This window comes from Patagioenas fasciata, chromosome 4 (assembly GCF_037038585.1).
Source record: "Patagioenas fasciata isolate bPatFas1 chromosome 4, bPatFas1.hap1, whole genome shotgun sequence".
In the NCBI taxonomy this organism is placed as follows: Eukaryota; Metazoa; Chordata; class Aves; order Columbiformes; family Columbidae; genus Patagioenas; species Patagioenas fasciata.
Genome location: NC_092523.1, coordinates 47,350,218 through 47,365,298, shown reverse-complemented (window position 1 = coordinate 47,365,298; position 15,081 = coordinate 47,350,218). Strand labels below are relative to the sequence as shown.

The 15,081-nt window shown below is 39.8% G+C and overlaps 2 protein-coding genes across 9 annotated transcripts in view; one reads left to right on the top strand and one right to left on the bottom strand.

Moving 5' to 3' along the window:
* Nucleotides 1-2,261: 2,261 nt before the first annotated feature.
* TIGD4 (tigger transposable element derived 4) lies at nt 2,262-4,905 on the bottom strand. The gene has a single exon (XM_065836107.2). It carries the CDS (start codon nt 4,422-4,424, stop codon nt 2,889-2,891), a length of 1,536 nt encoding a protein of 511 aa, XP_065692179.1. The 5' UTR covers nt 4,425-4,905; the 3' UTR covers nt 2,262-2,888.
* Nucleotides 4,906-5,507: 602 nt separating this feature from the next.
* Nucleotides 5,508-15,081, top strand: part of ARFIP1 (ARF interacting protein 1) — a 45,143-nt gene continuing 35,569 nt past the window's right edge. For 6 of the 8 annotated variants that reach the window (XM_065837265.2, XM_065837262.2, XM_065837260.2 and 3 more), the window contains exons 1-3: nt 5,509-5,691; nt 9,968-10,047; nt 14,658-14,759. In XM_065837265.2, the coding sequence (XP_065693337.1) occupies nt 9,970-10,047; nt 14,658-14,759 (180 nt within the window). In that variant the 5' untranslated portion in view covers nt 5,509-5,691; nt 9,968-9,969. Of the gene's footprint in view, nt 5,692-9,967; nt 10,048-14,657; nt 14,760-15,081 lie in introns of all 8 variants that reach the window. The other 2 variants (XM_071807789.1, XM_065837263.2) reach the window with 2 other exon arrangements.

The window sequence follows — 15,081 nt, the reverse complement described above, 5'->3', positions numbered from 1 at the left end:
TATGCTTGAATTAGTAATCTCATGTAACAATTATGTGGTTATATCACAGCTAGTTACCTCAGTAAAAGGGAATCACATTTCTGTGCATTTCCGCTTTAGCAATACAAAAGCTGTGTGTAAAAACAGGCTGTCTGACATAGCACTGTTATCTTTTCAACTGTTGCAAAGATTTTTCTATTGTTAATGAATGCATCAATAAAAAATACGAACTTCAGTCCAATTGTCAGGCAGTTCCTTGTCTTGAATGCACAAAGCAGATGGCTACATCCAATAAATACTTATATTGCTACAATTTTGAACAGGGTCTCTAAAAAATTTAGCCATAAACTCAACACATAAAAAAAATTAAATTAAAAGAGTTGTATGCTTATGGATTGATTGATTTTGGTTGTGATTTTCAAGACGGGAAACCCCAACTAGTCACATTAAACATCTAGATACAAACAGTGACTTCCTTGCTTAACTATAAAATCTCTTCTCTGGTGACAGCCTCAATAAGAACTTCATGAAGTCCTCCTTTAACAATTGCCCCCCCAAAATAGAAAGCACAAACCTTTAGTGATCTTAAAGGAGGAAAAACAATGTGAAATACTGTCATTGCATGCCATGGTTGCCCGCTCACCACGTTTTTAGTTAACTGTTGAGTAGGCCAATATTCGCCCTACCATTTCATTGAACACAACCACCAAAAAATCTTGACAGTGTTTTACTAATATTTTACAATTTAACTGACATTTATGAAATTGTTGCAGCTAAATTTTACTAAATCAGTTCCTACTGTTCATTGAAAAACTGGATGCCTACGTGAGCCAGCATTATTTCCAGGGTGCTAGAGAGAACAAAGAAAAATGGTCCGAAACTAAGTGAAATTAATACTTGCATATGATTGCTGTTTTCTACTCTAAGAATTCTAGCTAACAAAGTAGTATGGCATTTCTAAAATCTAAAATCAGTGAAGATTCTGTGTGTTTGAGACTACAATTCTCAAGCTTTACATAATAAATAATGAGAATCATCTACTTATTTACTCCTTCCAAATTGCTTTGCTGTCAAAATGTCAGGGGTCTTGGGTATAGAGGCACATATGGATTGCTCTCCTGTAAAGCTCTGACTGTCCCCTCTCTTATCTTTTTGCTTAATGGTGCAAAAATTGATTAATTTCCTTTTAGTTTTAGAGGTAATGTTCCTTTGAGTAACAATTTTAAATGGAGATATAGTTCATACTTCTGAAAGATATCCAGAACCACGCACAACAGTAAATAAGAAACACACACAACATAAATCAGAAATAGTGTAGTATTTATTAAAATTTTCAAGTGCAGATGTATTTTGAAAAGCATACTTAATTTTACATATTACTTGTCTCAAGAATGACTCTGAGGATGCTTTTGATTATACCAAATCTATGTTCCAATTTTTTTTTTTTTTTTCTATTTTGGCCCTGTTTGGAAATTACTTATATTATTAAAGCTTCATATTTTCAGTTCACATTTCTAGAAGTAACTTCAGGTTACTGAAAATGACCTCACTGACTTGATGCCAAAGCACGTAACTGTTATCTAACTATAGCATGGAGTAGAAAAGCATATAGGAAAAAGCACTTAGTTGTCTAAACTAGTATTCGAAGTACTAAAGCAAATTACAGCCTTCGTAATCTGCATTTTGTAGAAAAGGTTCTTATTTTTAAATACAGTGCACTCTAAAGCAATATTCTTCTCCCTCTCCCTCCAACAGATACCACCCCAGACATAAAAAGCCAGTGTCCTGATGGTTTACCTACACAGTGTGAAAAATTCTCTAGCTCGAACTGCATATATGGGCTAAAATGACTAACATTTACACGGTGTACCACTTCCTTCTTCAGTGCTAGCATTTTGGATCTGAGGAGTCCGCGTTTCCCCATACTTGAAGATATATAAACATACAGTGATTTACTCAACTTCACACTGTAGTCATGCAAACAGCACCCCTCTTAATGGCACTGATAACGCTGAACTGCATTGGTGCATTGAATCCAACAGCAAAGCCTCAAAGTATAGTAAATAAATCAAGAGCTCAGTAAGGTTTTGAGTGCAGGTGATGCATAAGCTGATTTTTTTCTCTATTTACTGTAGTAAATGGAGTTGCACAGAAGGACCTACATAAAATCCAAATACCAAAAAGGCTGAGAAGGAGAGAATGACCTTCCTTTTTGACCTCTTCAAAGACCAAATAAAGGTTTGTTTGTCTTTTGACTCTTGGATAAATTATGATGCCATTTGTGTGTATCCACACATGAGCAGCTTTAAGAAAACAAAGCACATACAATGCTGGTAACTTTCTGCTGTTCATCATCAGCTGCAAGAATAAACTGTGGTCAGAATTCTTGAACAAGGACAAAAAAAATATTTTAAAAAGCCCTTAGTTCTCAGAACTTAAGTACCTATTTTCTGTGTTACTCAATTTTTTAAGTATCAAAACCACCAAGCTGATAAATATTTTTTGTTCCACTGTCAACAATAACAGAGACACTGGTGAAATTATCGATGTGAAGAAGTGCTAATCTTTTCCTGAAGAAAGAATTACAAGTGGGCACCAGTTCATTCTGAGTGTACCAAACTGCTCAAAGAATTGCTTTTGCCTCCATTGTGCTTACTGCAGTTATAATTTTAAAGGTTCAACTTATTTCCTCTCTCCACCCCAAATTTTGTGTTCTTTCCACCTGATTTTTGTGAAACAATTCAGTTCACAGACCTTTTTCATAATTTCGAATTTCTTTCATTATGTACATCTAGGCACCTGAGCAAGACATGCTAGAGGACATAGCAACAATTATTAAACTGCCTATTTTTGTTTACTTATACAATTCCTTTTTTTCCATTACATGCTTTCACATTTTACTAAAATATTTATTTACATGCTACATGTTGAATAAAATTCTCCAGGTCAGCTAAGGAATCATGAAAAATATTATTCGTGTCTTGACTTCGGAAAAACTTTCGAAGGGTATCTAAAGCACTCAAAGCCTCATGTTTTGATGGTAAAGGCTGTTCAGCTCCCTGAAATCGATCAGCTTCATCCTCATCTTCATCACCAACAAATGTCCCAGGTTTATCTGATGCACATTCTTTGGCACACATTCTTTTGTTATTGGTGGGCATTTCGCAAGTTACCAAGCCATCATCTAGAGCTGCATATTCCTCCAAAGACAAACCTTCTGGAAACTCCACTCCAGCTGCCTGTGCATGTGCAATCAAATCAAAATCACTTCCAACTTCTGTGTCATTATCATTTGCCTGGGTTTCTAATTTAGATCCTGCTTCATTATAACTTTTTACAATAGTCTTTGGTGCTACTTTCCTCCAGCACAGGTGCAACATCTCAATTGCATCGAGAAGAGTCAGCATAAACTCTTTATTACCTTCTACACAGTCAACAAATCTCTTGATAAGACAGCACCTGTATTTAACCTTCAGACTTCTGATAGCCCCTTGCTTCACAGCTATACTCGAAGAAGAGTCTGGAGGAGAGAATACTAACTTGACAGACTTCAGGTTCTTTACTTCTGGGTGAGCTGGGAGAGAATCAACAAGAATAACTACTTGTCGCTGCTGTGCTCGAAATCTGTCATCGAGTTTACGCATCCACTGTTCGAACACTTCCGAAGTCATCCACGCCGTATCATTTGCTTCATAATCCACAGGGAGCGACAATACATCTTTGAAAGAGCGAGGACTCTTGTTTTTTCCTATAACAAGCAAAGGAAGTTTCTCGGAGCCATCCATATTTGTACCCACCACTACAGTTATTCTCTTCTTGCTTACTTCACCCACAGAACAAGTTTCCCCTTTAAATGCAAATGTGTTATGCGGTAACATCTGATACAACAACCCAGTCTCCTGTATATAAAACACGTTTTTTGGCTGATAATCATTTAAATAATAAGGAAGAATATTTTGGCACCAAAGAGTTGGAGCATCCACTGTAGTTGCAGCTGCTTCTACAGGATGAGCTCTGAAAACTAAACCATACCTTGACTTGAAACGATCGAGCCAGCCATTACTGCATTTAAAATCGCTATGTCCAAGCTTCTGGGCAAAATCATTAGCCTTGAGGCGCAACATAGGACCATTTACTGGCACATTCAAGCACTGAGCAATCCTGTACCACTTCACCAGTGCCTCCTCCAGGTCGCTATAAAAAGCAGTCCTTAGTCTTTTTCTTTTAGGATCAAATCGTAAAGATTCAAAGGCTTCCAGAACTTTTTCTTTATTCTTCATAATTGAAGACAAGGAATTCTTCTTTATGCCATACTTGGCTGCGATGTCTGCCTTTTTCGTACCACTTTCGACAGCACTTATGATATCAATTTTTTCCTCAATAGATATGCTTTTTTTCCTCCTCACTGTCGGTTGGGGAGGAGGGCTCCCCGAAGCCTCTGCCATGGTACCGAGCTCCCCGTCCCAGGCGCGCACACCCACGCCGGGCAGGCACGCTCCCGCTCTGCCGCTTCGGGTTGCTGGAGCTTTCTATAAGGCTCGTTTTCAAGGCGGTGCTCTGATCTCACGGGCATGGCACTTGGCAGGGGCAGGGGCAGCCTCCCGGTTGCAGCTGGCACACACACGCCAGGGTTGCACAGTTTAATCTCGCCAAGGATTAAAGGACAGCAGGATGACCATGAGCCAGCACTGGGCCCTTGTGGCCAGGAAGGCCAATGGCATCCTGGGGTGTATTGGGGTGGTTAGTAGGTCGAGAGAGGTTCTCCTTCCCCTCTACTCTGCCCTGGTGAGACCACATCTGGAATATTGTGGCCAGTTCTGGGCCCCTCAGTTCCAGAAGGACAGGGAACTGCTGGAGAGAGTCCAGCGCAGGGCAACAAAGATGCTTAAGGGAGTGGAGCATCTCCCATGTGAGGAAAGGCTGAGGGAGCTGGGTCTCTTTAGCTTGGAGGAGACTGAGGGGTAACCTAATTAATGTTTATAAATATGTAGAGGGTGAGTGTCACGAGGATGGAGCCAGGCTCTTCTCGGTGACAACCAATGATAAGACAAGGGGCAATGGGTACAAACTGGAACACAGGAGGTTTCACTTAAATATGAGAAGAAACTTCTTCTCAGTAAGGATGACAGAGCACTGGAACAGGCTGCTCCGGGAGGTTGTGGAGTCTCCTTCTCTGGAGACATTCAAAACCCGCCTGGACACCTTCCTGTGTAGTCTCATCTAGTTGTTTCTGCTCCGGCAGGGGGATTGGACTAGATGATCTTTCCAGGTCCCTTCCAATCCCTAACATTCCGGGATTCTGTGAAGCGCCCCGCCGCCGCCTCTCCGCACCCCTCGGCCCCCAGAGGCCCCGGCCGGGCGGTAACACAACCGCGGCGCGGCAGGAGCCGCTGTCAGCGGGCGAGGAGCTGCGGCCGCGGCTCTGGTTGCCATAGCTACCGCTCGGCCAGGAGGCGACCATAGACATCCCTGCCGCAGCCTAGAGAGGCCGCTGCCCGCCGCAACTCCCCGGCGAGGCCGCCGTCAGCTGCGTTTCCGGCCAAGCGCTTCCGGCTCCTACTGGTACCGGAGGAGGAAGAAAATAAAGCTGGAGAGGGGGCAGCGGCGCTGCCGCCCCGCCCGGCGTCCTCCTTCTCCCCTTTCCGTCCTCTGTCCCGCCCTGCCTTCTCCCTCAGCACGACGCCTCCGGGGCGGCAGCAGCGCCGCCGGCAGGTGAGGGGCGGGCCGCTGGGCACAGGGGTCAGGCCAGGCCAGGCCCGGCCCGGCCCGGCGTTCGCTGCAGCCGGGCGGGGAGGCCTCACCTCCCCTTCCGTCCCGTCCTACGTGTCACACCGCGGGAACGGCCTCCGCTTCCCCGGCAGCTCGTGGATGCGGGCGGCTGGGCTTGTCAGCGGTGTGAGGAGAGCCCGCAGCCCCTAGCGGGGCCCACCGCGGGCTGTCCCCGTCCGCTTCCCACCGCCCCAGGGGCCGGCGGCCGGGCGGTGCCCTTCCCGTAGGGGTCGGAAGCGTGGTGCTGGGGGGGTCTGCCCATCTGCTCGTCTGTCTGCGGGGTTCGCGGGAAGGTCCCTGCCCCAGGGGGTGGTGGGCACCCGGAGAGGGCGGGCAGAGCCTGAGCTTGGTAGAAGCTGGGATTTATGAGGGAAGGTGATTGTTGTTGAAGGAAAACACTGTAGATATTGCATAAATTTCATGCCCCTGGGGCTTATTTCACACCCTGACAATTATTGTTTTAAGTGTTCCAATATGTCTTTTGCAGCTGGCTTACTATTGTTAAAACATGGAAACAGTGTGGTGTTGTGTGACAAGCAGATGTTGTATCTGATATTGTTTACAAACTATGAGCAATTTTTCTAGTGTTGCTTAGAGTACATGTCTGATCTCTCATTGTTGACTGAACCCTCCTCATAGCTTTTCATTTTGCATCCCCTGAACTGGATGTATTTTCAATGTCGTCTTTTCATGCTTGGTGGAACTGGTGCTTGCAGTCAGTGGCTTTGTTATCTAAGTGTTGATTCTCCAGAAAAGGTAAAAAGGGTTCTCTTGCAGAGCTGGCAAAGGATATAATTTGATCAGTGCAACTCCAAAACTAAACAGCTGTCTGAATCATGTATATGTTTATGTATATGCGTATGTGCACACACACAGTTAAAATGCAAGGAATAAATAGTACGAAAGAATACTAGGCTAGAAAAATTGTAAGCTGAGGCAGTATCTTGATCAGCTGCTTTTTTTCTGTTTTGGTAGAAGTTGGAACCATAATGGGAGCCCATGCTTTGGGTAATCTGGACAGGAGCAGAGTGCTGAAGTGCCATGGGACAGGTTGACCTGGAGTAGGAAGTGTGGAAGGTTCTGTTTTCCAGTCTTTATCTCCAACATGTTGTGTAACTTTTAAGCATAATTAGATCTTGCAAGTGGAGCAGCCAGGGAATTCAAGAGCATAAAGAGAAAACTGTGGTGTCATCAGAGCAGAAAGTGTTTAATGCAGTTCTTCAAATTCTTTTAAAAAAGCAATTGATCATGATCTTGTCAAGAATAAGTGGTAGTGTTCTTAGTTAGAAAATGAAATTAAGTGTTATCATTACTTTCCACCAGCGCTTGCATTTTATGCAGTATTACAAAAACCTTTAATTCTTATCCGTGAGTGGAGTAATAAGACAACAACAAAAGTGTGTAATAAACTTTATTTGGGGAGAAGATATCTTGCTTTTACCTTTTTGGCAATTAATATAAGTGAAAAACTTAAGTGAAGGAGCCTGCACATACTGCTTAGAAAAACAGGTGTAATTATTGAGAATCCCATGGTTCTTGTTTCCAAGACCATAAGTAATGTAATTATGTTAAGAATAAATCCCTTATTGAAGATTAATTTATTGTTGATTACATTTAACTCATAGATGCATGAATAAGCAAATATGGACTTCTCATATAAAAAACCAAATTCATAAGTGTCCTTGTATAACCACTAATTATAATTGGTTAAATGTCTCTGAAGTCTTTGTCTTACAGGAAGCTTAGTATGTTGTTAATAAGTTTTTGGTTTGCTTTACTTTTTACTTTGTCAGTTGAAGAAATGGCATATAAATCCCCAGGACTTAAAACTTGTGTGGTTTTATTTGTGGTAAGCAGAATTTAAAATGACTGAGATTGTAATCTAATATGCATTTAAGGTGTCTTTGCCATGGGGGAAAATTCTCAGTCTATTCTGTCTCCTCTCTTCTCTGGTACAAGTATTTGTGTGGATTTGCAGAACTGGGGGGGGGACGGGACACGAAAACAAAACACAGCAACAAAAACAACCAACCAAACAAAAAATCAACAAAAGAAACACAAAAATTCATAGGGGCAGGAGTGATGAGGGCAGGGTTTTGGCTTAAATTCCTCTCAGAATATGGATCAGACATGTTTCTTCCATGTAGAACAGCTCTGAGTTGTTGTAATTGCAGTTGATGCTTGTTACTGTCCTGGTACATGGAATTCATGCTGTACTGCAGATAATCAAGCTCTTAAAGAATGTCCCTTTCTCTGACACCTGCAAGAGCAAATCGGGAACTACTGAGATACAAAAAACTATATGCATTTCTTAAATGGAACCTTAAATAAAAGCAATATATGTATATAGATGCCATGTTTGCCACAATTCACATATTATCTTCTGAATCTTTGTAAACATGTAGAAATTTTTTATCCTTACATCCAGCATTTGATGTTTACACTCCCATTTTTTTTTTTTTTGCTATATAGCAGTCATCAGGGAATTCTATAGTTAAACTAGAATATACAGTTAAACTTTTTACAAAAGCCACCTTTAATCTACAGTTTTTACCTTCTTATGTTTTAAAGTTGGTCTAGTGTGATCTAGCAGAGCTGTGTTGGAAGTGTTGATACTGCTTGAAGGAAATACTTTATAGAAAAATGGGTGGGGGTAGGTTGTGACACAAATGGTGAATTTTTGTTTACAATATGAATTATTTGTCTTTATGCTGTGTCTTCTGCATGGGTTTGTGAGATGATTTATGCCTCTAGATTAGGTTGTTAAGAGTTCTTAATGCTATCACGAAAATATTTTTGCTCCTTATAGCATTTAGTAGTTTTAAACAGCATTGCCGTAGTGTGTAAGTTTGTATGTGAGGTACAAACATAACTCCAGGATTACTAATGTGGTAAAATTGAGGTACAGATTGTCTTAACCAAGACTGTGCAGCATGATGAATTTATTTTCTTGTTTAACCAGCAGAGCAAAGAAATCACAGTTATTCTTCTAGTCCATAATGGAAATTCTTTATCTGCTCAGAAATAAGCTGTTAAGCATGGAGGTGGTTTTCAACCACAAACAGAGTTCTGGCAGGACTGTGTGGGTAAACAGCACCTCCACTGTATGATCTTTCATATTCAAAAGAATTATAGGAAATTAAGAAAGGTACATGAAGATGTTATCATTCTTCAGGTCCTTTAAAATGGACTTTGTATTGGTTGGAGGAAAAACTGAACTTAATTCAGTGAACAATTGGTTTTTTTCATGGAGAAAATACTTCACATGTTTGGTTTTCCAAACTAAAGTAATAGGTTGTCTAGTGTAATATGATCTATGTGTTTCAGTTTCTCAGCTCTTGTGTCCTTATTTTATTTCCCTTGTCATGTGAGCTGTTTACCTTATTAGTTATTTGCTTTAATTAAAATGCTTTATAGCTTGGGAAACTGAAATACAATATAAATAGTTCTCTATATAAAATTTTTCTTAATCTGATATTTGGCTGAATGTATATAAAATAGTGCAAGACTTAATTAACTGAAGTCATGTGTGATTATACTCAATACTGACAGGCTCTGTTTAATTTTTAATTGTCTCCTTCTCTCAAACAGCTGAGTGAATTGTAATGTCACCTGTAGATACCAACTGTTTGAAATCAAGTTTAGATACTTTGCTTATTTAAGCTAAATTAGTTAACTTAGCTTTCGTGATTGCTCTGCTCAGAGTTGTTTTCTCGTGTGTGTGCTCAGTGTTACTGACTTTCATGAGATCTTTTTGAGAATAAAATGAATGAGATTCTATTTCTAGTTAACAGACTGAACAGCTTACTAGGTTCCAGTGACTTAGCATCGATAGGACTTGCAATGTTTGAATAAATCTCATGTCTTAACAAAATTGGATCTTTGCAATGGTAGGATACAGTCAGTGTGTTATTACAGGTGACAGTAAATATCAGCTGCAGAACCTTGTTTGATTTGCTGGGTTTTGTGTTGCAAACTTAGCTGTCTGTGCAGGGAAGGTTGCTTTGGCAATGGGAGTTTATGCTAGACTATGTTCCTAGTCTTGGTTAGGTTTTGGATAGCTAAAGACCTGCTTGTCATCAAAAGAGAGAGGTTTCTTTTTGCTTTAGCGGAACTTATAAAATAAATGTTTTCCGAAAGCCTGCTTTGGTTTCTATAAGGTGTGGCATCCAGCTCCTGTCACATCAATTAATGCATGCCAAACCTATTTTATTTTCAGGTATGTCAGAACGCAGCAATGAATCCACAACACTTGATGAATCTCATCCAGCTGCAGAGGAGGTCCAGTCTGACTCTGAGGTGATTGGGTGGATGGTTTGTTACTGTAAAAATCAACCAATCCCAGCAACAGTTTCAGACTGCCAAAAATTCTGGTATACATGGCACAGTAAAGTTAGTGTGGGGATATGAGTTTATGCATGTTATCTTGAATGGGTGGGTTTGCTTTTGAGATGCTACTAAGAGCAATCCTGTTAGTTAATAACAAAGGATTACTTCAACCAGTAGTCTTTTGCCGTGCTGTGGTATTTGTTTTGTAAACCGAATAGATCTAGGTGGGGTGAAGTCTGAAATATGTAGGTGCTGCGGGAAACAAGAGTTGGTACTTGAAAGGCAGCAGTTTCTGTGTAACCTCACTTTAACAAGGCAGTCTGTCTGCTGCTGCAGTGGTGAATCTTTTTTCTTGGGAGTAGATACAGCTTGCATCTTCATAGTAAATAAGTCTGTGACTTTTTAAAATAATGAACAAATTCCTAAGGTTCTCAGTAATACTTAGCCAATTGGATGTGTTTGGGAGGCTGTTTCAGAAAGGTAAAGAGTAAATGTTTCCGTGGCTGCTCTAGAGTGAGGATGAAAAAACACAATGCTGACTTTATGGGTATTAGAGTTTCAATACCAGTGAATTGTTTTTAAACTTTTATAAGAAACAGAATAGTGATTCCACAGATATTTAGTGTATCTCTAAATCTGATATTTGCAAACTAAGATGTGCTAAAAAAGTTACTAAAGAATTAATGTATTTTTCTATATAAAATATCCTTCATGATTTTCCATAGTGCTTATTTCATTAATGCCTAACACATCAATGCAAATTTAGGAACTTTTGTATTTACTTTAGAGTCTTCCTACATATGATAGTTTTTCTTCTGAGGATGCAGTTTCTTTATGTACTTGGTTTAAATCAGCTATGGGCTGCGCTTGCCAAAGGGACACTTCAGTCAGCAATCATACTCACTGTTTTAATGAAATACTGTTGTGATCTGGTGTCTCAGTTTTCTCTCAGATCAGTAAGCTGGCCAGGATTGTGTGAGGCTGCAGGAACGTGCATCCAGAAGTAAAGAGAAATGGCCAGTGGTTTTGGCAGTAGTCTGCAGCTATTTTGAGATACTGTGCTGCTGAAGTAAGCTGATGCTGTGGCTGAGAGCAGTCCTTCATCTGAGTAGTGTTTTTTTGCATAATTACCCCCTCTGTTTTGTAGGTACAAGAGATGGAGCTGTGTGAACTGTGTTGGAGAACCAATTTGAGTGGAAAAATTACCCATCCCCTTTTTGGGCATAGGTCGCTTTCTTTTAACCTGCTTTGTTTCAGCTATCTTGTTTGCTGTACAAATACATTGTTCTGGCCCAGGGAAGAGGTGGGGGAAGAGATAGGGGTAAAGGATAAAAAGAAAAAAAAGTGCAAGGACTTGTTCTTTGTAGACTGACTAAAATGCAGGTGGTGATTTTTTGTTATGTCTGAGCCAAATTAGCAGTTCATGCCACTTCCCTTTTTCAGCTGCTCAGTTCCTGTCTGTAGTACTTGTCTGACCTCATTGCACTGCAACTATGGGAAATGAACCTGGTGAAAAGGTCTGTTGTCAGGCTAGTGAGCAGAGTCTGTTTATTGTGCAGTCAGGTGAATGGTAGGGACGTTGTTGTGGCTGGGAGATGGGACACTCTGGGGCTCACAGTAGGAACTGAAAAAGGGGTGTAGTGAAACATCCTTTCAGCAATGGGAGATGGTGTTTTAATTCAGATGTAATGTGAAACTGAAGTTAGCAAGTAATTTTTTGCTTTCTCTGAAGCTGATATGTAGAAACACCTAAAAAAACTGTTAATTGCTTCTAGGTGTTTTTAGATTTTGTGGGTTACCTAGAGAAGCTGATGATTGTTTTCTAATATATGTATTTATTAGAGAAGTATGCATATGTGCAAGCATCTATATATCTGAATAAATGCATAAACATACATCTATGTATAATATCAGCAAAATGATTTGGGATTCTTGATGAAAAGCATCCACGCCAAGTATTTGTTTTGCCTTTAATTAAATTTGGAGATGCAGTTTTGTTTGTGACCCCTGCCAAATGAAGTGACAGTACAGGACTTCCCCTTGACATTGTGTTTTCTGACAGTTTACAGAAAGAACAACAAAATAGCTACGTTAGCCTATGCTAATGTTTTGGTGTTGTGCAGGTAGCTGTGACAGGCAGAGCATTTTGAAAAATATCTTGCTTTGCTGTGTCAAGTAGAAATGTAGTTCCTAGCAATCTTGGAGTTTAAGCAGATGCAAGATTTAGAGCAAGCTTAAGAAGCTTGAGCAAGTGGACAGATTTCCTAAATTAAAGTCTAATATGGCAGGTAACTAGCAACTCCTCGTGAGGAGCAGGGAGTTGGACTCAGTGATCCTTATGGGTCCCTTCTAACTCCAGGTGTTCTGTATTTTATGAAATTAAACAATTATTGTTTTAAAACTACTTGTAAACATAGACCTTTTGGAGTACTTCAATATTTTCATTTACTTAAAGGCTATGAGTTTTGAGTTTGTTCTGTTTTATGAAGAATGACCCCCAGAAAAGCTGTTCTGTGTTGTAATTGTGGGTGGAGACTGGACTATATGGAGAATTTGGGATGCTAGGCTGATGTGAGTATATGGTATGGGAGCTACTCCTTCCCAGTGCTGAAAGAAGGCACTTACTGGATCCTTAATGAGGGAGACTGATAGAGTAAGTTAGTGTGTTATAAAAACACATTTTCTTGAATTTCTAACACACTGACTTTTTCTTACATTATTTGAAATCTGTTCTCTGTGTATTTAGAATTTTTTCAGAAGCTGGGCTTATATGTTTAGCTTCTCATTTTAGGGAAGTTTCATAAAGCATGATTTTTGAAAAAGTAGCTTTCAATTCAGCTTTGCTAAGTTGCAGAGAAGGTCTTGATAATCAAAAGGGGAAAATGTATCACCTCAAATCCGTGTGCATACGCGGACTGTAGTTCCAATGTATGGTCCTTAGAGCGGCCTTTCCTTGGCCTTTTTCTTTCCCTTCTCCCTATGGGTAAAAGGCAGCATTCACTCAGAAACTTGATGGACTTAGATTTCCTTGCCTTTTTCTTTAAATTTGTTGTGTTTTATGCTGCTAATTGAAGAAGATTATTATGCTTTCAGAAATGTAAATCAGATTTTGTAGATAACAAATGAAGTTTGAGTAGTGAGCTCTGCTTCAAAAGACCAACAGAAGTGAAGTCTCAGTAGTTCAGTCTTTGGAAGAAGTTATGATAACAAGACTTTGAAAGCCATCTGGAGTTAGAGGAGCACATTTATTGGAGCCTACAGACAGTGACTAGTCAGAAAAACAGCTTGGGTGGCCTCGAGTTTTACGAAGGAAATTAAACTCACTAATGTAAATGAAGTGTTGATAGGTGAAAGTGTGGAAAATGTCAGCAATGGGGTATGACAGATGTTGCCACTGAGAATGATGCAGGTGATCCTCAGTACCAGTAAAATTCTTGTGTTATATGGACATTCTGTAAAAGCTTCACATGTGGTTGGAGAAGCTGCTGGTGCTTTAGCCTCCTCTCAGACTTGGCCTCACCCTGACCCTTTCATCTGGTTCAGTTTGATGATTTTAGAGGTTTAAGGGAAGAAAGCATCTATTCTCAAGTACCTGTTGACAGTGTACTGTGTCTTGCCAGTCTTGCACTGGGGCATGGGCTGGTTTGATGATTTCAGACAACTTTTATGTAGGTAATTGAACAAACACTGCTTTGGATGTGTGTTGATTTTTCTACTGTTTACACTAAAGTTGACTAATGAAGCTGGCATGCAGAGTTAAGGCTTGCTTTTTGAGAACGTAGAAATTTTCAGTCTGTCTTAGTTTCAGAGAATGTTAGGATGCCTGTAAACAGTGTGCATTTCTTCTGAGGATGGCTCTTCTGGCTTATACCTTAGGTTGTTCTTGAAAGCAGTGGTTTCACAGCTGCTACTGTTCATAACACAGCTGCATTTGGAAACTATCTTCGATTCTTGATTTGTGTTGGTGTTTTAAGTTCTTGCTTCTGCATTTCACTTTAGATTTACTACTGTTGACTGAGAGTTGCATACTAACAGCTTAGTCAGAAGGTGGCACTGTATTATGATAAAATAAGGAAGTTAAACTATTTCCAAGTTTGGAACAGTTGCAATTTTTTTTAACACATGTTAAAACTTGTTGCACTTCTCTAATACTTCTTGCTGATGATTACATAGTGCAATTCTATTTATTTATTTCTTTTTAGCCAAGCTCACCTTTTTATAGTTCAAGATATGTAAACTGCTCTAAGGGTCAAGTACATGTAGAAGATATTTGTCGGGCCTCACATGTCTCATTTGTGTCTGATACCCTCTTACCCTCCATATCAATGGGTTAAATCATAGTGTTTCTTCTCTCTTAGATCCTGAAGTTTTGAATTACTTCACTCTGATCTGTGCTGGTATATTAATGTGATTTGGGTATGTGGTTAAATGAAGGTATACAGACTTAGTATATCAGAATATTGCCAATAGGAGTTTGGAGTAAAATCAACTGTTACGAAACCTACATGTCAAATACGTTCATATAGATTACTCATTGGAAATTTAAGACAAATGCTAACCTGTTTCGTTTTATATTATAGGAAGGTGCAATGGCTCAAGAGTCTCCCAGAAATTCAGCGGCAGAAATTCCTGTGACTAGCAATGGACAGCTGGAAGATTCTCATGAGCACAGCTTTAACAGGGTAAGAATTTTCTTTCGTATCTAACAAGATACCATTATCAGAAATACTGAAGTTACAATCCAATGCATAGCAGACTTCACTTGACATAGTTTTCTAGAGCTTTAATAGAAACTCCTTTGAAGCTAATAAATTATTATTAAAGTTGACATAACATAATGTGATTGCACATGTCAGTAACCTTTTTTGTACAAAAGGCACATTAGTAATGACAGATATTTCTCAACATGAAATAATGTAAAGAATTTGGTGCTCTGTAGTGTACAATTAAGTGTCTGTGCTTCTATGTCCTTGTTTCTGATCCTTGAGGATACTGATTTTTAAG

Bases quoted from the DNA above. Each gene is read 5' to 3' on its own strand.
- TIGD4 (XM_065836107.2), bottom strand. From the start codon at position 4,424: ATGGCAGAGGCTTCGGGGAGCCCTCCTCCCCAACCGACAGTGAGGAGG.